Source organism: Helianthus annuus, chromosome 2, assembly GCF_002127325.2.
Source record: "Helianthus annuus cultivar XRQ/B chromosome 2, HanXRQr2.0-SUNRISE, whole genome shotgun sequence".
Taxonomy (NCBI): Eukaryota; Viridiplantae; Streptophyta; class Magnoliopsida; order Asterales; family Asteraceae; genus Helianthus; species Helianthus annuus.
The window spans coordinates 154,427,402-154,453,876 of record NC_035434.2 but is presented as its reverse complement, the minus strand read 5'-3'; the positions used below and the strand labels follow the sequence as shown (position 1 = coordinate 154,453,876).

General features: G+C 35.6%; 2 protein-coding genes across 2 annotated transcripts; one reads left to right on the top strand and one right to left on the bottom strand.

Annotated features, from left to right (window-relative positions):
• Positions 1–12,747: 12,747 nt before the first annotated feature.
• On the top strand, positions 12,748–15,927 carry LOC110924544 (mitochondrial import inner membrane translocase subunit TIM14-3). Its single transcript, XM_022168545.2, has 3 exons — positions 12,748–12,989; positions 14,311–14,489; positions 15,550–15,927. Exons 1-3 carry the CDS (start codon positions 12,987–12,989, stop codon positions 15,704–15,706), a joined length of 339 nt encoding a protein of 112 aa, XP_022024237.1. The 5' UTR covers positions 12,748–12,986; the 3' UTR covers positions 15,707–15,927.
• A 1,455-nt stretch (positions 15,928–17,382) lies between these two features.
• On the bottom strand, positions 17,383–22,524 carry LOC110924539. The gene is made up of 6 exons (XM_022168542.2): positions 21,270–22,524; positions 20,057–20,242; positions 19,729–19,965; positions 18,982–19,199; positions 17,969–18,223; positions 17,383–17,875 (listed from the first exon to the last, which is right to left on the bottom strand). Exons 1-6 carry the CDS (start codon positions 21,739–21,741, stop codon positions 17,621–17,623), a joined length of 1,623 nt encoding a protein of 540 aa, XP_022024234.1. The 5' UTR covers positions 21,742–22,524; the 3' UTR covers positions 17,383–17,620.
• Positions 22,525–26,475: the final 3,951 nt, after the last annotated feature.

The window sequence follows — 26,475 nt, the reverse complement described above, 5'->3', positions numbered from 1 at the left end:
TTAAATGTTGTTAATTCATATTTATCAAATAAATTTAATTCCACAATTTTACATTCACTATTTTCATGTGTTAGATTCATATTTATCATAACAGTTTACTTCATGTATTAGTTGTTAATTCATGTTTATCATAAAAATTTAAATTCACAATATTACATTCACTTTATTCATGTGTTAATTCATACTTATCATAACTTTATTCATGTGTTAATTCATACTTATCATAACTTTATTCATGTGTTAATTCATACTTATCATAACTTCAGACAGTCCCCTATAACACTAACAATTGTCACCCCTCTAAAACTGAAGCACACAACCTTTTGGTTTTACACATCACACGCATGGCGGAAGACTTCAAATCATCTATATAAGTTTAATTTACTTTACTTTAGAACATATAAAAAATAATTATTAAAGTACCCCATAGCTACACTATCACTACTCATAGCAACTCACACTAAAACACGTATTAAAAACAATCGATCTAAGTTGGTGTGTCTATAGTTCAAAAAATTTGCAATGCTTTACTTTATCAAAATAAACACTTAAATTTCTCAAATCTTTGATATATGTTCATTGATACCAACTTTCACAACTCTTTTTTTATTAACACGTTACATAACTTACAATTCATGCAACTTGTCACATAAATGACTTTTATTGCTCTACCCCCTCTAATATGTTTCTTCATCAAAACTCTACATACTAAAACATTTCTCTCATGACAATTCATAAAAACCAATGTTTACACTCGCTATAAACATTCTTAACTTTCTAAACTTTTGTTTTCACTTTTGCACGGGATTTGAAATTTCTTGTGCCTGACTCCTGTCAACGGGAGGCCTACACTCCTACCACCAAAGTGGACTTTAACCATGCTACCTCACGTGGACTTTAACTTACGAACACATGAACTTACCTTTAGGAAACAACTCGTCCCAAAATCCCCTCAGTCCAATATCTTACCCAAAAACTTATCTCAAATTAAATTCAAGTTCTTCAATAATTCCTCAAAATCTTCTTCATCATTGCCACACTGCCACCAACGATCACCATGAACCACCACATAAACATGTTTGGAACAAATTCGAACACAAATATAGTAACTAAAAAACATATAAACATTGGATCTTTAATTCTTAACGTGTTCTTCAATATAAGAACATGTATTATAGTAAATCAAACAAAGCCACAATCAAAACCAATTTAAAGCAATGGAACCAAACAAGTTTAAGTGAATAAAGTGGACAAGTGTTCGTCTAAAATAATAAGTAATGGGTATTTTAGAATCAGTTAGGCTTTTGTTTGTTTTGTTGACATTGTTGATGGCCTGTTATTTAAGATTTACAAATAGCATGTTTGGTGACTTATATTTTTGGGCTTCTGTAGTTGTATTTGGTTTGTCCGATTCAGCAGTGTGTTAATGGAATTTGATATCTGTGTTTTCTTTTATTTTTTTAGGTGTGTCGTGTGTAGTGCGTCATGATAGAGCACCATGGTGGCAACAAAAATACGAAAAGCATTACTCCCTATCAGACACGCCGCTACTTAGGTTGGTGGTTCGTGTTTTAATTTTTGGTTATTTAGGCAAGGGATAAGCTAGAGAAATCCATGGTTGCTGACTTTAGAACTGGTAAAAGCGTTTATGGATGCAGTTGATGCGCTTTCACTAAGTGAAACGTCGTTCAATAGTTGTAGTGCAAGTGGTGTTTGGGTTAGGTGTGAAACCATCTGGGTTTCTTCGGGCTGAACCAAGAATAAGGGAGTTCATGTTGTTGTTCAAAACCTTACATAATGTTGTTATGTTCCCCAAAAACTATTGCAATTCGCCTATTTTCAAGCATCCAGCCAAAATGCTCGCGCAGCAACGCGCCAGGGGCTAATTTCTAGTTGAATAAAAAAAATAAGCAAGCTCCATAAATCAATCAACTTATTTTACAACTAGCATCCATTTATTACATTAATAATAATAATAATAATAATAATAATACCTCGAGGTAATTAACAAGGTTTGGTGCAAAAGCATCGTCCTCTAACACCACGACAAACGCCAGCGGAAAAGCCTTGATTTTTGCAGACGCGATCGCAGTTATGGTTACTCATGCACCTCACTTTGAATCCATGGGTCTGTGACACACAACCCCTCCCCTCCACCACCATAGTTTCTTTTTCAACTGCGCACGCACACACATACATATATATTTATTCCACAACTCAACGTGCTTAACGACATAACAAAGCTAGAGATATGGAAACTTACATGGAACTAATAGAAGGAGAATGATGAGGAAGATTATGTTGTTGCTGCTTTTCTCCATTGATATCAAATATACCTATACATGTTGTGTATGTCTAAATTTATAAAGACATCAGTTCAGAAATCAAAATTAAAGATGGATCATGTGAACACACATGTAACCCCCAATGTGCTTACATGTTTCACATTCATCTCTCAAAACACTCCAAATTTGGTTCTCCTTTTCAAAACCAATATATTTATGAATTTCAAACTCTTCACAACTAAATATACTTATATACTTTAATAATGATATACAAAAAAAAAATTAATTCCACAATGTTACATTCAATTTTTTCATATGTTAATTCACATTTATTTTAACACTTTACTTCAGTGAGTTGTTAATTCATATTGGGTTGGGTTCATTTCAGAACTCCAAATAATTGCTGAACTTTCAGAACTTCTAATAAACAATCATTATATATATATATATATATATATATATATTATATATTTTGGAACTTTTTATCATTTATTATATGTTTTTTATGATTACATACATGTTAAAAGTAGTTTACATATGTGTAACAGCCAAATTATATATATATGTGTGTGTGTCATAAGTAATTACATATATGTAAAAAAAACTAGTTTACATATCTGTAATTATAAAATTACATATAAAAAATCATAAAATTTACTCTTAACATGTATGTAATTATAAAAATATACATAATAAATGATAAAATAATCCTAAACATAAAAATATATAAATAAAAAGATTGTTTATTAGGAGTTCTGTGAGTTCTATAAATATTTAAGGTTCTTAAATAATTCGTATTTATTATAACAGTTTACTTTATATATTAGTTGTTAAATCATGTTTAAATCGTAAAAAATTAAATTCATAATGTTACATTCACTTTATTCATGTGTTACTTCATATTTATCATAACTTGAGATATTGGTCCCTATAACACTAACAATTGTCACACCTCTAAAACTCAAACGTGCCACTTTTTGGTTTTCACATCACACAAGTCGGAAGACTTCGAATCATTTACATTAGTTTAATTCACTCTAAAACATATAAATAAAATAAGTACTAAACTAGTCTATAGCTCCCCTATTAAAAATAAACAATCTAAGTTGGTATGTCTATATTTTAAAAACAAGTAATAAACTACTCACTACCACTCACGCTAAAACTCTAACTAAAAATAAACAATCTAAGTTGGTGTGTCTATATTTTAAAAAAACTTGCAATGCTTTACTTTGAAAAAAAAAAACATTTAAATTTCTCAAATCTCTTTATTTGATGTATATTTATTGATACCAACTATTACAACTCTTCATTTTTATTTAACACATTACATAACTTACAATTCATATTCATGGAGCTTGTCACATAAATAGCATTTTTCGCTTTACCCCTTCTAATATGTTTTCTTTATCAAAACTTTGCATACCAAAACATTTCTCCCAGACTAATTCATAAATACCAATGTTTATACTCATTATAAACATTCTTTTAACTTTCTAAACTTTTGTGTTGGCTTTTGCACTGGATTTGAAATTCATTGTGCCAAACTCGTGTCAACGCGTGAGGCGTACGCTTCTACCACTAGTGTACCTTAACCGTGCCACCTCACGTGGACTTCAACTTACGAACATGTCCCAAAAAACCTTGAGTTCAATATCTTACCCAAAAACTTATCTCAAATTACTTTCAACTTTTCAAGTTCTTCAACTATTCTTCAAATTCTTCTTCATCACCGCCACATTAACACCAACAATCACTATGAACCACCACATCATGTTTGGATCAAATCCAAACACGAATATAGTAACGGAAATAAAACGCATAAACATTGGATCTGAAATTCTTAATGTGTTCTTGAATATAAAACATGTATCATGGTAAATCAAATAGAGCTGCAATCAAAACCAATTTAAAGCAATGGAGGAACCATACAAGTTTAAGGTTTATTTATATTTTTAAGTAATTGCTATGAGTTTTTTCCCAAACTAGTGTTGGTGGAAAAAATATTTACCAAAATGGTGTTACTTAAAAAGTATTTACCAATTTGGTGTTTTTCATTTGTTTTGTATTTGTCTTTTATTTTCAAACCAAAATGTTTTTGAAAAAATCTTTTTTTTTTTCGTTCCTAATCTTATTGGATAAACTATTTTTTGATAAAAAAAAGTTTTTTGAACTTGATCTAATCCTACCTGAGATTATATAAAGTGAAATTATTAAAACTATTTTTAGATATCTTCTTAATCCTAAAGGTGTGGCAAACAGTTGTTTCGATCAGATGTTTTTTTTAAACCGAACTTAACATATGTTATTCATTAAAGATAAAATATAATATTAGAAGTATATGTTTATTTAGTAAAAAGTAAAAGGGTGGGTCTATTCGAATACGGCTGTTGTCTTTTTGCACATCCAAAGCGCCTCGCTATGGCCAAAGCGGGGCGCTTTGGCTTTGGTCAACAGACAAGAACTGACTTCTGTTGGGCGACCACGAGTTTTCTTCAGAACAGCAGGAGGTTTTTTGTTACTGTTCCCTGGATTGAGGATTTGCTGAAACTTTTCAAAGAAGCTCATTTTCACTTGAGGGGGTGTTGGATCGATCTGTTTTTTCAATTTTTCAAATTCCACGTCTACATCGATATCCTCTATGTTATTCCTTGCAGGCTTGAAGTCAAGCTTCTTCCAAAACACGTCTATGTGTGTGATCCGGATTTGCTGACCTGTGGATGAAAACAAATTAGGTGGCAAAATCATAACGAGAAAGGTCAAAAATATTAATTACCTTTATTTTCCAACTTTTCCAAACGACAGGCACATGGCAAACCACAGTTGGTAAAAAGTTGGCAACCACAGCTTGCACCGTAGGCTCTCAACCCGTCTTCCTTACGTTTTAGTTCCATACTCAAAAGCTCAATCGCATATATTGAAACCTTTCTGAGAATATATGCAAGCATGGGCTGATTCTTGTGGTGCGTCATCACTTTTCGGAGGCTTGTTTCAAAGCTACTTCTAATCTCGGCGTATTGTTTATCAACAACATGATCAACATACAGTACAAGTTTATCCAGTGTGTTGCGATGACTTGGAAAGTGACTTTTTAATGTTGCATGCATGCTCTCTGTTGATGCACGGAATGTCTGTTGACTGCGTCTACAAAAAGTCTGAAGTCGAGATTGGTCTATAGGGGGTCAAAGTGTAAATATTGAGTGATATAGACTTAGGACCGCTTATGTGTCAATGTAATGATGTAGAACCGCTTTTGTGTCATGGTTTAGTCTAGGACCGCTTTTAGGACATAAGAGAGGATCGCTTATGTGACAAGGTGCCGGATCGCTTATTGGACTGTCACATAAGCGACCCATGATCACTATAAATAGGGTTGAGCGGTTCATAATGTGTAATAGTGTATGTATGTGCTAAGGTGCCGAAACTCTGCTGAAATTTTATCAGAAAGCAATACAAACACAAGGAATTGAAAGAATTAGCTGTTGTTACTTTACTTACGTTGATTCCGCCTTCGTATGTAAAGATGAACTACTTCGACTGACTTTTCGGGTCATAGAACGGTCCATCACTCTCAACCCTGTTGGTCGTAGTCTGGTGAAAGTTGATAGTTTGGTTAATCCAGCAAGATACAAATTTTCACGATACGGATCCAACCAGGATTTCTTCAAATAATCAAAAACCTCTAAAATTAAAAAACGTAAATAGTCAGTTTTTGTTATTATATAAAATTTGAACATAATTATGTAAGAAATACTCACGTTCACGGTCAGCTTCTTTCAGCTGTGCTTCAAGGTTTTCCAAGTTATACCTGTATATTTCCTCGGTCGTAGACTCGCACAATGTCCAAAATGTACGTACGAATTCTTTCCACTCCTTGTCAGAGAATTTCTTCTTGCTGTTCTTATTAATATTTTGTTGAATATGGAACCGACAAAGATACTTATGCGCTTTTGGAAAAACTTGTTCACACGCGTTCATTAGCGCAAAATCCCTGTCTGTTAAAATCACGTGCGGTTCCATACATCCTGCCAGCATAGACTTGATCCTCTGCAACACTCATAGGTAGTTCTCTGACTTCTCAGCGGAAATTACCGCACAAGCAGCCGTAAACGATTTGTTTGTCGACGTCATGCCTACGACCTGAACAAATGGCAGGTTGTACATGTTCGTTTTTTATGTGGCGTCAATCATTAGCACATGCGGGAAGGCACACCACATAGTGAATGATTTTTCGTGAACAAAGAAGACGTCTTCAACTTCGTTCGATATCTCATTCGTGCGCATGTAATAAGTGTAATTTTTTTCGATAAGAATGTTTTCAAGTTTTTGCATCGGAGACTTACCGACATTTTTTTCGGCGTTGATCTTCTGAACAGCGTTGTGTATATCTTTCGGAATAAGCTTTCTAGCCGGATTGTTTTTTGTCAGCGTTCGCCAGATACTTTGGTTGGGAATATCTTGCTCTGCCAACTCCTTAAGCAGTTTTTTGTCCTCCGAAGAAAGCCTTCTCGCATACGCGTGACCCTCGAAGTTTTCAATAGGAGTGTGGTTATGCTTCGCCTTCGTCACCTCGATCCTCCAAACACTTCCGGGTGATTCCGAAAACCCGATCATCTCGAACGGACAGCCTATTTTCTTGCTACCCGTTTTCCTCTGTGTAGCTACACTCTTATGCTCCCCACTAAAACTACATTGAAACCAAATCTTGTAATTCTCTCCTCTTTTATTCGACCTCTTAGTCACAATGAGGTAACCATTGTCTTTTGTCGTGTCTTGTACCCAACGCACCAACTCTTTACGTGACGAAAAGGTCTGCGTTGTATCAAATGAAAATGTAACCGGGTAACAACCTTCCTCGTCAACAGACACATCCTCCGGCTCACCATCGTCACCGAGGTTCGAATAGACTTGATGTTCAAAGCTCTGTTCACAACCATAACTCTGGTTTGGATAACACTCCTGCTGTACAAAGCTTTGCTCGCCACCGTAACCGAAATTCGAATAACCTTGTAAGCCTTGTTGACAACCGTAACTGTCGTTTGGATAACACTCCCTGCTGTACAAAGCTATAGTCGCCACCGTAACCGAAATTCGAATAACCTTGTTGTGCGTAAGGGTCCTCCACAGGGGTATTCAAATCCAGCTGCACCGTGTTATCACGATAACGAATGCCAGATACAACCTCCGTCTCCCTCAAGTTGGACGACACCGGTTTCTCAAACGAGTCAGAAATAGCGGTCCCCTCGTAAGAATCAGGACGAGAATATTGACCGAAAAGATAGTTACTGAACAACGACATCGTTTTTTCAAAAAATGTAACTAATAGAGCAAAGAAGATCGACAAAAAACAATCCGAATTATGAATGTCGAGTCTGGCCAGGGATTTAAAGGCAGCATTTGGGGTCGAAGCGCCGCGCTATGGCCAAAGCGCGACGCTTAGGGTTCACGGGGCGACTGAAACCTCGTATCACCTTTATGTCTGTCAGTCTATCAGTCAGTCAGTCATTCGAAACCTCGTATCAACTTTTGTCGCCCTAAACGCCACGCTTTGGCCATAGCGCGACGCTTAGGGGTGTGAAAATTATTTTGGCCGTGTGTAATTAGCATGATCCAAAGTAAAATTATTACAAATAGTTTTTTCATATCTAATGATGTCGCAAACACTGTTCTTGCTATTGATAAGTTACTATTTTCTCAATCCATTGAATTCAAAATGTGATGATTATATTTATTTATAATTTCTATTCAATCAACCCATGTTAATACAGATTTGAGAAAACACATCAAATAAATTCAGAAAGCGAATAAGAAAGTAATGCATATATGTATATAAAAAAAGTTGTGAAAAATTGAAATAATCTAGGGTATATACACAGTGAATTTATCAAAGCATAAAAAATTGCAAGTGATATAAAAAAATGCGATGTCATTCTCTTAAAGATAGTTTTACATGAATATATTTATTATCTTTTACATATTATATACCAATTAGAAGCGCACCCCGCCGCGATGCGGTGGGGGCTTGAAGATGTGTTGCGAAACCGAGTCAATGTGGCGGTGTTAAAATATATTAACAGATCCTTTTTCCGGCAAGTTAGATTAGGGTGATCTATAAAGTATATTTACTAAGCACAATCATTAAGATAGTAAATCCGCTTTGAGTACAGATTATTGCACCATAAACCATCATTGTCCATTTACCCTTGACCATACCCATACGTTCGAGAATCAAGGTTTGTATACGTTTTGTTTCTAAACATGTGTATGTGGTTGTCGGTTCCCATGCAACTTCACAGATTTTAGATATATGTAACCATGTTAAATGTTTTTTCGATGGTAGACCACAACCACCAAAATCATCACAACAATAGCCACCACAACATCGCATTCGTCAACACCACAACCGTAAAAATTAAAACCACCACCAACCATATATAAAGATTTTTTGTTAGTCATATAGGCACACCTAGAGCCGTATTTAAAAGCCCAAATCCAACGACCAGTCTTTGCCTACGGCCACACAAAGCATCTGCTTTTAAATGATCAAATTACGTGATTTCTTCCATCTTTTCATAAAAGCCATTCAAAATTGAATTTATTTCTTTTCCTTAAGGATGGTTCTTATCAGCAGTAAGAAATGCATGAATGCTTCCCTTCACTTCCACCCAACCACACCCAAGATTAGGGGTGTTCATCGGGTTTTTTCTTCGGGTTTCGGGTTTTTCGGGTCGGGTTGTTCGGGTTTTTCTCTGGGAAAAATTGACCCGATAACCAACCCATTTAAAGTTCGGGTTAGTCGGGTTTGGGTTATTCGGGTTCGGGTTAGTTCGGGTCGGGTTATTCGGTTTTCGGGTTTAGATGTAAAATGAAAATAATTTTTTTTTTACGAAATATCATCAAAATTCATATTGTTACTTTATAAATATTATCAAAGTTCAAAGATTAATTGACAATATGCTATTATAATATTTAAAAAACCTAAAACTTAGTGTTCCATCTATTAAAGACTCAAAATCTAAACACTTTTATAAGAAAAAAACAATAAATGTTCGGGTTTTTTTTCGGGTTTCGTGTTTCGGGTTTTTCGGGTTGGGTTGTTCGGGTTTTTGGCCTGGAAAAAGTGACCCGATAACCGAACCATTTAAAGTTCGGGTTGGTCGGGTTCGGGTTTCTCGGATTCGGGTTTTTCGGGTATTCACTAATTCGGGTTCGGGTGGCTTTGAATTCGGGTCGGGTTTCGGGTTTTGGATAAAAATGAATAGCCCTACCCAAGATCAACTATAACCCCTTTTTCTCTCATTGTCATTTTCAACTTTGCAACTTCATCCCATTTACCATTATTAGCATAAAAATTACACAAAAGTGTATAATACCCGGCATTATCCATTCATATTGATCAATCTGATTTTATAGGCATTTCTCTAATAAACATGTAAGCTTCTTCCCATGCACGCAAAAGTAAATCAACCACACAAGCATAATGTTTGAGGTCAGACACAATACCATAATCTTCTGTTATACCCTTTACCCAAAAAAATCTTCTGTCATAATCTTGTTATAGTCATTAAAATAGTAAATGATATAAACGTCAAAGTAAAAATTGCACATTTGTCTCAACGGGTATTTTTAAGAAATTAACGGGTATACCTGATACCCGTGGGTATGCCCGATAACCGACGGGTAATTACCCGACAAATACCCGACGGGTAGCCGGCCGGGTATGGGACAAAGAATTACAACCGGTACGGACTTGGGGTTACCAATACCCGGCCCAAGCCCCGCCCATTGTCATTCCTAAAAAGCATTAAGCCCTTCTATAGTGGTACAACAAATGAAACACATGGTACAAGTGGCCCATTGTCATTCCTAAAAAGCAATGAAGCCCTTCTAAAGTGGTACAACAAATGAAACATGTGGTACAAACTCTATTGCATAAAAATGTTTCAAATTAGAGTATATATAAATAATGTGGGTTTCACATTTTGATGTAGTGTTTGTATGTATTATTTCTTAATTTTTACATATCTCGTTTTCTTAATAATGTAGCAAACATCGTGTTCCTGAGACCAAGATGAATAATAATAATAATAATAATAATAATAATAATAATAATAATAATAATAATAATAATAATAATAATAATAATAATAATAATAATAATAATAATAATAATAAATACGTTTATTTAGTAAAAGAATAGAAGAAATGTTAAAAAATATGTGTTGATTTAATAAAAAAGAAAGCCTACTTTTTAAAATATTAAAGAAGTTTTATTCTATCAAAATATAATTTATCCAATAAGATTAGGAGTGAGAAAAACAAGTTTTTTCAAAAACACTATTTTAGTAAATATTTTTGAAGCAACACCATTTTAGTAAATACTTTTACCCATAACAGGAAAAAAAACTCTAATTGCTATATTTGATCGAGGTAACGGTCATACGTTGGTCATTATAAAATTTAAATCAATTTTCATTTTGCTTATAAAGAGGTGGAAATGGTTAGGATTAACCCCCATAGTCGACATTTTTGTGTAAGCTTTGGGTGAAAAATCAATCTAAGGAAATGGCCTTGACATGAGAAACTTGGAGCAGGTTTTGTTATGGTGTATAAGACTAAACCCAATACAATGCATTTGAGACATGGATGATGATTTAGAAAAAGAAAGAGTAAAGAGAGGGTAGAAATGTTCTTGGCTAAGTACATGCATTTGTAGAGAGAGAATGAGCTTTGTGAGTGGTGATGTTTTAATTGAAGAAATAGAAAGATGAAAGAGAGTGAATAAGGAGATGATGTGGCAAAAAAATTTACAAGAATTTTCATCCTGTATTGGAGATGGTCTTTTTTTTGAACGGCTAACTAAATCACCGGATAAATATCTTGGGATGCCCTCAATCGAGCAAATGCATCCCCTCCTCCATAACGACCAAAGTTTGATGCATTACCCGAGCCACCAAGCCACCAGCTCCGGAGAAACCCACTCACCCGAAGACCCACTACGGTAAAATCCGGTACGGCTCGGTTTCGAACTGGCGACCTCCAGAGAGGCCTAGTTCTAAACTTCATTGCCACCACCAATGTCCTGCAAAGTGATGCTAGTGGAAGTTGAACATGGAACCTCAAGGAGAGAAACCAAGTTACTAACCATTAGACAACTTGTCATCTTCAATTTCCTTTGTAATTGTGGTGCCTAGCTGTCTAGCACCTTGCTAGTTTGTTTAATAACTTTTTGAGAAAAAAACTTTCTGAGTCCTTATGTTTTGGGAGTTTTAACCACTTTAGTCCAAAATCAAAATGTTTAACGCCCTGGGTCCCTAAACGCTATTTTGATAACCCATTGAGTCCAAATTTTTAACTCCACCCACCAAGTCTGTTAGTTTTTAATGAAAAGACTAGAATGCCCTTGTATTTAAAAAACATAAATATGAATATAAATAGACACAAAACCACCCGGACAACCACCGGCGAGTTAACCACCGGCGTCACCATCAGAGCCAAACTCTAACGTCGCTTGCAACACGCTACCACCATTACCATTGCGGCCGGACTTGTTAAAGCGGGTTATGTATTTCAAGGGTGTAAAATTAGCTTATTTTAACACTCAAAATAAGAGAAATCATTTTACATGCAGAGCATTATTAAAGTTTATTTGATCAATATGTTGTTTTCCATAATTGAACTTTTATACTTTTTAAAATTGTTATAGTTGTTTAATGATTAGAAGGTTAGCATTTGGATTGGAAAACTTTATTCATCGGCGATTTGGTTGGTGCGGCTATTAGTGGGTTTCAAAGGGGGAGGGGATGGTGGTGGTGCGGTGGTGGGGATGGTGATGGTGCGGTGCTGGTAGGTTGTCTAGAGAGAGAGGTGGTGCATTATGTGAAAATTGTGTGTAATGAATGTATAACTGTTTTTTATATAATATTAAAATATTGATGCATTAAAGACTTGTTTCTTGTACTCCTGTGCATATAACACTTGTACTTTGTGTGTAAATGACTAAATTGCCCCCGTAGTTAACATACTTGATGGATGGAGTTAAAATTTGGACTCAAAGGGTTATGAAAATAGTGTTTAGGGACTCAGGACGTTAAACATTTTGATTTTGGACTCAAGTGGTTAAAACGTCTAAAACACAATGACTCAAAAAGTAATTTTCTCTAAATTTTTCTATCCACCGTTAAAATAAATATTTATTTATACTCGATGCAAACTAATAATTAGGGCATGTTTGGGTAAGCTTTTTGAAACAACTTATTGACTTATTGGCTTTTTGAAAGTCATAAGCTCTAAAATGATGTTTGGCAAAGAGGGTGTATGTGAGAGAGAAAAACCAATAAGTCAATAAGTCATAAAATCCTGACTTTTCCAAGAAACCAATAAGTCAATAAGTTGTTTCAATAAGTTTACCCAAACATGCCCTTAAGTGATTATTAAAAATAAAAAGGTGTTTCCAAATTGGGATATTTTGAAGTAGCGAGAAACATCTTACCAACTTGGACAACAAGAAATAAAGTCGGCGTCCCCGATTTAAAACCCCCAAATCACCTTCTTCAATCAAACCCTAATTTCACGTAACCATTGCAATTGCAAGATCTTTAATCTACCATCTCCCCGAAAACTTTCGACGATAAAACACAAGCTATATACTTTCAACCATTCGATTCGTTCAAGTTCCGAGATTCCCGTTTAAGATCTTAAATGGTTAGTCCTCAATCCTTTTTAGATGATTTATTTACCCGTGTTAATGTTTGTTGTGATTGTTAATTATAGCTTTTGGTTCTGTTTGTGCGTATACAATTCAATTTGTGATATTAGGGTTCTTAGTGGCGAAAATAAGATAGTTTATGTTTATAATACGTGTTGAATAATTTCACTGCTTTTTGCACACAAAAAAAATAAAAAATAAAAAAATAAGTTTGGGTATTAAAATTTTCTTCAGATGAATATGAACATATTAAGGAATGATAACTGTTTACCAATCAATCATGTTTATAGGATTTTGTTTGTAAAAAGCTTAACGTATGAACATGTACGATGCCTCGGTTCGTTTATAGCCCTAGTTTTTAGGCTATTATTATTTTTATTTATGAAGCTATGTACATTTATTATTGATAATGCAAACTAACGATTTTAAAAGATAATTAAAAAATAAGTTCAATCCGTCAAAACCAGCCGGTCTGGCCAACCCACTTAACCGGTGTTACGGGCTGAAAGCTAGGTATGGGACTTGTTACACATTGGTTGTATGGACCGTGAACGCCATTAGATGCAACAAGGTGATCAAGATTATTCCACACTGTTTTAGTCATTTACCGTGCCTTTCAAATCGAGTAGTGCAATGTTCAACAATCATAATGAGAACAAGATTAGTCGTTGCAACAAATGAAGTTGTGTGTTTTGTTTGATTTTAGTACTTGTAATTATGGCTGCAAACGAGCCAAACGAACACAAACAATACGTTGTTCGTGTTCGTTTGTTAGAGATATATGTGCTCACGAACTTTTTATGAACACGTACCAAACAGGATTTTATGTTTGTGTTCGTTTGTTAAAGGAAATGAACTTGTTCATGTTCGTTTGTGTTTGTTTGTTATATTTAGGAAACGAACAGAAACGAACGTTGATGAACACAAACTAATGTTAATGAACACAAATGGAAACAAACGAACACAAACAAGCGTTCATGAACAAAATATATAATACATTGACTCTTATTAAATATTTTATTTGTTGGAATTTTGAAGTTTTAAATAAAATATAAAAACTAAAAACACTAATGAACTATCGAACACAAACGAACACGTTACCAAACGTTCGCGAACATAAATGAACGAGCGTGGTCTCTGTTCATGTTCATTCATTTAACTAAACGAACGTAATTTCTTGTTCGTGTTCGTTTGTTTAATAAATAAATGAACGAACACAAACGAACTTCCCGCAAATGTTTAGTTCATTTGCAGCCCTACTTTTAATACCAATTTATGAATATAGAGTATGACACTAAAGTCTAAAACCATCAACAGGCAACTCCGCTCGTTGTAGGACTTGCAGTTGCTGGTGCTGCTTATGCAGGTCGGTATAGCATCCTAGCTTGGAATGCATTCAAGGCTAGACCAGCTGCACCCGCCTTTCGCAAATTTTATCAAGGCGGTTTTCAACCTCAGATGACTAGAAGAGAAGCCGCCCTTATTCTTGGAGTCAGGTGCATACTACAAAAATCATTATGGCTGTTGCTCACTTTTCGTTCATTTGAATTAGGGGTATTTGGTTGCGTGAGTAAAGTTATTAGTGCTATTTGTTGGCTTTGGTGTTTTGTTTAATGTGATCATGACCGTAGGGGTTGGATCTCTGGCACGACATGAATCTAACATGAAATTCATAGTTTGGTTTAGTCTAAACTGGTTAATCGGGTCGAAACCCGTGAACATGTTTAGCCAACTGGGGTTGTGTCCAGATCAACCTGGCGGGTTCTAGGGTTGGCCTGTTTAACATGTTTTATGAACTTAACAGTTTTAGTATTTTATGGAGGGGTGCTAAACGGGTCGTGTTCGCGGGTTGGGGGTTCAACCCGGCCCGAACCCGAAAATTTTAGACGAAACCAAACGCGAAAATCGTGTCATACAGATGAACCCGAACACGACTCAAATATTCACGGGTTGACCCGAACACGAGCGTTCTATCCGAATTTTTTTATTTTTATTTGAGAATATATTAAAATTTACTAAAACAAAACACAAATGTATTTTATACAATTACATTTAAATTATAAAATCTTATGCCAGTTTCTCTTTTAAGTTATAAATATGGCATAAAAAACACACAATTTAATTTATGACAAAAACGTATTGTAAAAAATATAATATAACATAAACGGGTCAACCCGTGTTGGGTTGACCCAAACCCGACCCGTTCAGCTAAATGGGTTCACGGGTTCAACCTGAAACTGGCCTTACGCCACGATTTAAGAGACAAATGTTTTGTAGCTTAAACATAATTATGTTATATGCATTCGTATTTTTTGTTATAACTAGTGATTTTGGAGTATCAATAAGCAAAACAATAAAAAAAATAAAACTCGGGTTAAACGAGTCGTGCTCGTGTTTGTGTGAGGTTCGACCCACCCCTCCATAAGCGGCCCATTTAACACCCCTAATTACGAATGTAAGTTTCTAATCATTTTAAGGAAGCACAGAGAAGGGTAAGTGTGTGTATATATATTATTATACTTTTATATGATGAAATGGTTTGTTGCTGTTGTTTAGGGAAAGCAGTGCGCTTGATAAGATAAAGGAAGCACATAGAAGGGTGATGCTTGCAAACCACCCAGACGCTGGCGGCAGTCATTATCTCGCTTCCAAAATCAGCGAGGCGAAAGAGATGATGTTGAGGAAGAGTAGCAACACCGGCTCGGCTTTCTAGTTATCTCCAACAAGGCCATTTTTAATCCAGAAAGAAAACAGACAACATAAATTTTGGTTATACCTTGATTCTATTATTGATCTGTGTACCATTATAAGTTTAGTGTTTCTTGAAATGATTCATGGAATGGGAGTAACTGTGTGTCCATTTAGGTCTGGAGTTTATGTTCACTTGTTGCTCATGTTACACTTCGTGGTAAATAAATGAGTTGTTTTGGATTTTTTTTTTCTAGCTAAATAGGTGGATTCGAGTATACAATTGGTTAAAATTGATCGCTCCTAAATAGGTTATGTTACACACTACTAGAAAAAGGAACAATTTCCTACAGAAATTTCCTACACAGTTTTTTTCGTCACAGATTACTACACTTTTATGACGAATTTCCTACAAAAAAAAATTTTCTAAGAATTTGTTACAAATTTTAGATGCATCCATGACGAAAAATAAGAAAACCCTCATTAATTGACAGTTGCGTAACAAATCTATCGGAAATAACCTACAAAACAAAAAAATAAGGGAAAATGATATCGTTTCCTACACATTTATGACGAAAAATAAGAAGACCCTAATTAATTGACAGTTGCGTCATAAATCTATAGGAAATAATCTACAAAAGGTTAATTATTATTTTTTACCGAGTCCGTGGCTCGTACTAATAAGGCCATGTGTAGTCATAAAGCCCCTTGTGGGGCGTTATGCGACACGTGTCGTGCCACGTCACACGGGGGCTTTATGGGGCGTTATATCACTAGAGCCCGTAGTCATAAAGTCCCTACCCATCATTACCTATTTAATAATTTTCAACTTTATTAATTAATATAAAAAAAAATTGCTTGTTTCTAATTGGTGGAATTTTGGAAAGGAACAAGAGTAACGGCGCCATCACCATCGCGCCTCCTCCATTTTTTCCATCGATGGCGCCCTCCGTGGCGGTGTGCCGGCGCTATGCCGGCGCGAAGAGGCATACCGCCCCTCACATGCCGCCCCATAACGTTTGCTCTAAACCCAGTCTAATAATACAATCCAATAAAAAATTGGAACGTTTCTATATGGGCGAATACCGCCATACATCACCGTTTACCGAAACAACCTACATGCCGATGCAACAGGCATTGTAACCGACATGTTGCGCCTTCCACTCTGCAATAACCCCTACTGTTGCCATTATCCATACTTCCGTACACCATCGCTTACGAAAGTCTGTTGTCTTCTCTAGCCGCCACAAAAAAAAAAAAAAAAAAAAAAAAAGAAAACCTCTGCAAGTAGCGGATCTGTTGCTGTCAACAACTATTTTATGAACAAAACACCCGTAAAAGCCACATCAAACTTTAGAAAAATCTATAAAAATTACCAAATATCCATTACTATATCCGGTAGCTTCTGACCAAAAATCTTGCCAAAATAGAATGGTTAAGACCTCCAAACAGTGTCTTCAACAGGGTTGACCTGCTATTGACAGCAAGTGAAAACCAGAGTTGTGAACATATGTTATGACATCTTAATCTTGTTTTTCTTGTTGAAAAGTAGATTTTTAGATCAAAGTCTTGTTTTATTGATTTAGTTTTTTATAAATATATACACACTTAGAATCACCTAAAACTAGGATCAATAACCATCATAAACACTTGATAACCATTAATGAATCCATAAACAACACCCTTTTCAACCCAAACAAACAAACAAACATGACTCTAGTAAAATTAGAGTTTCAACCTTAATGTTATAACAACAAAACTATAAATGAAAACATGTGTTGTTGCAAAACAAGAAACCTTTTCATAGGAGCAAGGACTCAACTATTGAGGTCAACAGACAACCAGTGAGGTATATACTTTGAAATCAAAAACTTTCTTTATGTGGAAAAGGTCAAAAGTCAAAGTCAAAGTCAAAGTCAAAGCCAGTATGGCTGAGAGTTTAGTTAGGAAGTATTGAAGTAGTTTGACTTTGACCATCACCATCTTCTTCTTCTTTTATAACTTCTTGATCAAGGACTTCAAGAGGACCTTGAGGTTCTCCAAACAGGGTTGACAAAATCTCTCTATGACATTCATCACAAAAGTAAAAATACGAAAAGTGGCCTTGATTCGGAACTTTATGAACAACAGCATTCGGTAGTACACGTGCCACGTAATCGGTCACGACAGGTGGCACCACCAAATCCTCCATTCCCTGTTCACCAATACAATTTCACACAAACAGTTATTAATTTATTACCAACTTCCCAAAACCGCAACGAACATGAGTTGCGATGAAATTACAAACCTGCCATATGTGAATTGGTTCAAGAAACCCGACCAACTCGCATTCTGGTTCGTCAGACATGAAGTTGAACCAGTGAAACAAGCCTTTTTCGGGACATTTCTTTTGCACTTGTAGATCTGTTATACTAAACGGCCAGTTTGACACTTGTAGAACGGTTTCCTCGACAAATGGTTTCACGTTTCCTTGTCGGATTGATTCCTCTACATCCCTTTGCCAGAATTTTTTAAATATAGGATCTTCAGTCACAACTTTATCCTGCAATAAGCAAGATTATTAATATAATAATATATAACTGATTGTGATTTCTGACCCGTTTATTGCGTATGGGTTGATTCGGATTATCTTTTATCTCCGACACGCAAAGAAGTGAAATAACAAAATAGATTAAGACTTTAAGAGGAACGGGTCAAAATTCACTCCTAAGTTATTTTATTTAGAAGAGTAAAATGCCATTTTCGTCCATGAGGTTTTGCCAGTTTTGCGACTTTCGTCCCAAGGTTTGGTTTTCCGCATCTGGATCCAAAAGGTTTTAAATCTTGTCATTTTCATACAGTTCGTTAACTCCATTCATTTTCTCTGTTAATTCAGGGGTATTTCCGTCTTTTTTTGTTAACTTGGGCAATTCGGGCCTTTATTCACTTTATGTAAAAAGACCAACTACCCCTGAAAAAAACCCGAATTGCCCTTTAAGTTAACAAAGAAGACAGAAATACCCTACTTAACTCAGAAAAATGGATGGAGTTAATGACTTAACGTGCCGGATGAAAATGGCAAGATTTCAAACCTTTTGGATCTGGATGTGGAAAAACAAACCTTTGAACGAAAGTCGCAAAACTAGCCAAACCTCAGGGACGAAAATAGCATTGTATTCTATTTAGAAAAAACTAGATTGTTACCGAAAAATACAACTTTATCTAGGAAAACTAGATCGCATAGGTTGTCACCGTAAGCTGTCATGGATGAGATCAAATTCTCAAAAATGAAATATGATTGAAGTTTGAAATAAAACTCACCTGCTCCGAAAGAGTTACGGACAACCACTTATCAATAGGTCCGTGTTTTCCCGAAAGGAAAGTTCGACGATAAAAGTATCTCAAAAATCTCGGAAATTGACGCGCTAAAAAGTAATTAACTTTCCTTTTTCTTGTCCATTTTTCCCAAATTCCCAACTTTTCTTCTTTCGTCAAAACCGGATCATACGGATTAACCATTGGAGCAAATATCACTGCACCTGTATATAATGATATATAATCACCCAGATTTAAGCTCAGCATAGTAACCAAATCACTTAGTTGCTCAACTCGTAACCACTTCCGTTGCCATAAACGTCACTAAACTATCATAATTAAAAGAGTAAAATACCATTTTCGCCCTTGACGTTTGACCAGTTTTGCGACTTTCGTCCAAAGGTTTGTTTTTTCGCATTTGGATCCAAAAGGTTTAAAATCTTGCCATTTTCAACCGACTCGTTAACTCCATCCGTTTTTTTAACGACAAGTCAGGGGTATTTCCGTCGTTCAATCTTGCCATTTTGATATGAATAAACAAAACAAATAGCTAAAATGACGAAAATGCCCCTGACTTAAAAGAAAAAAAAATGGATGAAGTTAACGAGTCGGATGAAAATGGCAAGATTTCAAACCTTTTGGATCCAGATGCGGAAAAACAAACCTTTGGATGGAAGTCGCAAAACTGGCCAAACCTCAGGGACGAAAACGGCATTTTACTCTAACTAAAAAGTGGTAGTCCAAATATCTAACCTGCAATTTTATGTGGTATGTACTTTAGGGCAGCCCAAGCATGAATAGCACCACTCGAATATCCAACCATCCAAAACTTATCGATTTTAAGCGCATCTGTTAAGTGTAAAAGATCCATCGCTGATGATTGAAGAGTCCGGTTAGAATGCGGATCACTTTCCCCAAACCCGGGAAGATCATAAGTTACTAATCGAACCCCGAATTCTTCCAAAAGTGACAGTTTGATCCCTGGTATTCCTGTAAAACAAAAGTTAAGTTCACAAGTTAGTACAACGTTCGTAACAATTATGTTAATTTTGTTGAAGAGTTTTGTAGCCAGCATCGGAACCTGCGAGCCGAGAAGACAGAAAGCTATGAGCGGCGACTAACGTATATCTAGCTTTGTCTGCAGAAACGCCCTGTTCGTGATACGACATGTTTCTACCATCCGGAAGTAATATACGCGTGGCGCTTGGAGCGTGTAGTTGAACAAGTGGAACGGGTGTATTTTCGTGTTTAATATTCACACATAAAACTGCAACATGTAACAATATTATTACGATATCAATAATTTTATAATTCCATTAACCAAATCGACATATACCATATGCAACAAACTGTTGTAGCTGTATACAATATACAGACACTGCCTTTGCGGCTTTGCATGACTCTTGACCCGTTTGACACAAAAAAAAAAAAAAAAAACTAAATTGACCCGTTTACAGCTACACGGGTCAAAATTACTACATCTACAGTAAAAACAATATAACAGCATGGAACCAAGACTAATTATTGTGGCTGTATAGGCACTGCGTTTGGGTGACTGTTGACTAGACATGTACAAAAAAACCGGTTTGAAAAACCGGAAATAAAAAACCGATCCGTTCGAGAAAAAAACGGTTTCAACCCGATTTGGCCCAACGGTTTGGATACGAGTTCGTATTCTCGATCTTTGAAACCGGTTTATAACCCGAACCAAATCGGTTTAATAGGTTTGGGGTTTGATCCTTGGAAACCGGTTTGGAAAAAAAAAACGGTTTTTTACCACTCAAAAACCGGTTCGGTTAAAAAACTGGTTTTGTTTGTAAAAAACGATTTGTACACCTCTACAGCTCTACTCTTGACCCTTTTTTTTTTGGGGGGGGGGGGGGGGGTAGTGCACGGTCCTCCCAACCGCCGGAGTGATCCCACTCCGGGAGCTGCTACCCGACCAAGCTAGCTCCGCGGTGAATTCCCCTTGCCGAGTTCTTACCCTGGGCAACATATGCCACTCCCAAGACTCGAACCTGGTACCTCTGGGAAGAGGTGGGTGTCGGTGGCCAACTGGGCTACCCCAGTTGGTTACTCTTGACCCGTTTTGACATAAAAGACAATCCAAATTGACCCGTTTACAGGTACACGGGTCGAAATTGGTACTTCTAAAGTAAACAATATAACACCATGAAGCTGAGAATAATCAGGGTCCACTACTTCATTGATAGCATCAATAATGCAACAATCTAAATATTTATCATCTAAATTTATATGACATGAACATGAACATGAACATAAACATAAACTACCTGACAGAGTGACGAGAATAACGGACAATATCACCGGCCACGCGACCACCGGATCACGATCCTCGGGCAAAAACTCATTCAACACACTGAATTTTTCAACAACTACTCTACAAGGGCCTCTAACTTTCTTCACTACATAACTATCATCAGTCAACACACTCTGCAACACAACATCCTTACATCCTTTACCTAATTCAACCACTATTTCCCCCCAAGCTTTAGCAAAACCTTTCATCTGATCCCTAAAACTCTCCGATTCCGCTTTTTCCCCTTCTAAAACCGCCTTTAATTCAAACGAAGGCGTCGATAAGCTGCTGCTAGTGTGATCCTCGCCGGTGTATCGTATTCCGGTGTCCTCCACTAGACTCGCAAGCTCCTCCGTCCATGATTTCGACCTTCCGATGTCCTCCGCCCATGTTTCCGGCCTCCCGACCGCCTCCGTCCATGATTTCGATCTCCCGGACTCGTCCATTGTGGTTGTAAGCTCGGTTGGTTGTTCAGGGATTTTACTAGCAAACAAAGCTCGGTTGGTTGTTCAGGATTTTACCAAGGAATTGATTATGAATCCCGTGTGAATTAATTGCTTGTGAACATCACTAATACCTACGGCAGCTGAATATCATTGTGTATGTAATATAGTTTCTCCTCTATATTATTGTAAAAACTAAAAGGTTTTAACACCTTCAAGTTTATGAAGAAACAAATTCTAGCTGGATGGTTTCGGATCGTACAAAGTGTTTACAAGAAGATGAGATATGTAAACAAAACCTCAAACGGTTTATGAAGAAACAAATTCTAGCCGGTTGGTTTCAGATCGTGTTTCGACAAGTGAGTGAAGAAGATATGTATGATAATAGAAAAAATATGTAACAAAACCTCAAACGACGTGTGCAGATTTGAAAATATATAAAGTAAAACCTGAAAAGGATACGTGTGTAGCTTTGCTTAAGTGAGAAGATTTGAAATCTGAGTAAGAGTGATGAAGCTTTAGAAGCGTGAAATTCAATCTAGGAATATTATTATAATTATAAATTAATTTTTATATTAAAAGGAAAATGAATAAATCCTACGCAATAAAGGGAGTAATATTCTCTGCTTTTTGCTTTAGGACAAAAACAGTGTGACATGTAGAAACAGTCATCTCAGAAGTGGTCGGTGTGAAGAAGACAGATTCAAAATTGATATGATTTTAGGAAGCTGCCATTAATGGAGATTTTCTCGAGGGGGGTTTTCAGTTTTTCACTCGATTGAGGGTTTGATTTCTGGGTTTTGGGGGTGGGGTAAAGAAGATGGTGGGGTCAAGGTCGTAGGATCTGATGTTATCACATGTCAAACGGCGTGCCTTGGTTATCCCTTTACTCTTTTCGTTTTCATTTTAATAAAGTCGTTATCATTAAGATTGACTACTTATTTATATACTATTAATTATTAATTAATTAATTTATATTTATAAAAATTTTAGACATCATTACTTGTAAGTTGTGCTAGATATATTGTACAACTTATTTCCATTTATCCTTTTATTGGTTTTCTTGGGTGGTGGCTAGAGATGTGCACGGTTCGGTTTGGTTTTTGGGTAAAATCAAAACCGTAACCGAAATTCGGTTTTTGAAAACCGTTCGAGTTCGGTGTTTTCGGTTTCGGTTATTACGGTTTTAACAACGGTTCGATTCGGTTTTTCGGTTTATTAAACAAATTAAGTTAGATTCAAAAATTAAAAGTATAATTCAAAGTTTAAAAATGTTTCTTAAATGTTTACATTTAAGTTAATATATTTAGTTTTTTTTATTAATAGTGTTCATATAAACATAACCTTCTAATCCATTATGATGTTTTCATTAATACGTTTTCTTTTATAATACTTTGAAAATCATTTAATTTTTATGTTAAATTTAGTTATTTTCTGTAAACAATGGATAAATCATTTTAATGATACATAAACATGTTATGTTCTTATTATAAATATTTGACAATCAAGAATAAAATTAATAATAATTCTTAGTATCATGGATTAAACACTTAAACAACTTAAACATAAAAATATATGGATTTGACATACTATTATAACATATGGGTTCGGTTCGATTATTTTTTGTTATTGAAAATGGTTATCCAAAAACCGAACCAAAATTTTCGGTTATTAAAAATCTAAAAACCGAACCGTCGAATCAGCAATAATGAGATGTTGAGTGCATAATGAGAGAGGGGGTTGTACTAGGAGGCAACAACCCTCAACCAGTTTTCTGGCGAGGCGGTGTCGGTGCTCAAGTGCTCTGATGATGAGGTTTTGAGATGGTTGGGGTTGGAAATAGCTTTCAAGAATTTAGACACAGTTGAGAGGTTACATATACAGATACATATTATATATGTATGTAGGTATAACCTCATAAAAAGAGATTTATGTAAAGATTCTTGGAAGACTTGATATATTATACAACATTTATGAAATCAAATATTGAAGGAAAAGTTGAGTTTAAAAATAGAGGAAGGTTTTGGGGAAAGATAAATATAGTGGGTAACTAGGGATGTTTATAATATAGGTAAGCAACAACTCTTTTATCAAATAAAAAATTAACTTTGGTAAAACCTTTTGTTTATTACCATCACAGCCACCGTCAAAAACACCACCAACCACTATAAAGTAAATTATAATTTTATTTAAGTTTTTACTCGATGTATAATAAATAGTAATTAAAACATGTTAATCTATACTTAAAAGAAGATAGATTAATCCCAAACTTTTTTTATTATTATATATGCTTTGAGGTACTTTTTTAAGAAAAAAAGAAATACGTAGACATGAAAGGAGCACATATCACAACAAAGACGAAGTTGGTATTCCTGGTATACGCTACACCTAAATTTGTAAGCCCTAGCCGCAACGCGGCGGGGCTTACATCTAGTTAATTAAAACTTACAAAACTAAGTTTATCCGCAGTGATAAAGCCCCTTTATTGGCGTTATACGACACGTGTCGTGTCACGTTACAGAAGGACTTTATGGGGCGTTATGTCACTTGAGCTCGTAGTCATAAAGCTCCTACGTCATTATTACTCAATTAATTAATTTTAATTTTTTTAATTAATTTCTTACTATTACAAATTAAAAACCATAACATTTAATAAAAAAAGATCAAGTAAAATAAGTTTTCATTAACTCCCATGTTTTTAAAAACTAATTTTAGAATTTAGAAAATGAAGGGACCAAATGTGTATAAACCAAAAACTTTCAAAATCAAATACGCCTCCTGTCTTCTTCTCCGAATTTCCGGCCGACTTTCCGGCAAACAACAAACCAGACACCGCATCATCTGTCTTCTTCTCCGATTTGCAGGGACCAAATGTGTATAAACCAAAAAACAAACAAACCATCACGCCGCTATGAGCATGGCGCCACAACCCATTTTGACCCCTATACTACCGCCCGTCTTGGTGTGCGGGGCGCTATGGGGCGCGATCGATGAAAAATTGCCAAACATGGTGCCCCACTGCAAGGGGGTCTAACAAAACTTGAATCCGGATCCATACTCTAAAAGAACCCAGACTCGGGTATTATAAAAACCTGGTATTGATAACCTGAACCCAACCTTATCTTATGGGTATGGACCAGGTACGGTATTCCAGTTGAAAACCTGAACCCGACCCTATTCTATGGGTGTGGACCATGTGTGATATTCCAACTAAGAACTCGAGCCCGGATTTTTTTTTTGGACCAGCTTTATACCCGGGTTTTTTCAATACCCAAATCGGGTTTAATAATACCCGTGCCCAGGTTTTAGGAATAACTGCACCGGGTTTTATGAATACCTGATATCAAGTGTTGGGAATGTACGCAATTTCGGGGTTTTTTATACCATGTCCGGGTTTTTTTCATACTCGAGCCATACCTATACTTGAACCCGGAAATAAGGTATTTTAATACCCGAGTATAGAAAACCCGAACCCAGGTACAAAGGGTATGGATTTTCTAGCCAATACTCGGACCCGAATCCGACCCGGGTATTGGCAATACCCGAAAATTCAAAACCAGGTCATACCCGTACCCAGGTATGTACCCGTACCCGGGTGTGTACCAGAATCCGGGTATTAAAAAAACCCAGTTTTGTGCACCTCTAATCAAGATGTGTAGTAGTAAGGTGTTCCTCTAAAATAGTTGAGGGTCTTAATTTTACTGAATGCATTGTTTATGAATTAGAGAAGAGCCTTCTTCACTATTTAAAAAAATTGGGCCCTTGACGAAATTAAAAATCGGGCCCTACCCAACTTTTTTGCAATAAGTAAGAAAATAGCGAGAAACAAAGTAAGTCGGCTAAACAAAAGAACACCAAACATGTACACTCGAACCCAACACCTGAACTTTAGAAGGCGAGTCGGCAACCGGCTGAGCTATGGTTGATGTCGACATAGTCTTTTAATTCACACTTATCCGCTTTACAAATACGATCTTACTTAATCTTTTGTTATTTTACGTCGCGCATTGCGGCGAAATCGAGCAAATGATAATGTAAAACAAACGTGATTTGAAAATAAAGCATGTGGTTTAGAAAGTCAAACCATTAGAACGATTTATTTTATCATTGTACCATTTTATTATACAAAATAAATATTTTATTTTGAGTACAACTTCATTTTTAGCAAAACTTATAACGGAATGTCGAAGGAAAAATCAAGCACAACTACGTACTTAAGTGTTTAGAAAAAAATTATAAACGTAAATTATTAAAGAAGTATCAAGTTATTTATATAATATGAAAGAAAAAGGTCGGTGGTTCCAACCATATCTTTCTCACGTCACAACAAATTTCCTTTTTGCATACAAACCATCTATTTTGATTTTTCTTTTATTTTAGATCACCTATGGCATTATTACAACTGGTTTCCATTCTCTATAAGAAAATGTCGAAGGAAAAATCAAGCACAACTACATACTTAAGTGTTTAGAAAAAAATTATAAACGTAAATTATTAAAGAAGTATCAAGTTATTTATATAATATGAAAGAAAAAGGTCGGTGGTTCCAACCATATCTTTCTCACGTGACAACAAATTTCCTTTTTGCATACAAACCATCTATTTTGATTTTTCTTTTATTTTAGATCACCTATGGCATTATTACAACTGGTTTCCATTCTCTATAAGAAATTATTGTTTTGATGTAAAAAACTGAAAAAAAAAAAACAATAGTTATATAATAAGAAATAATAAAAT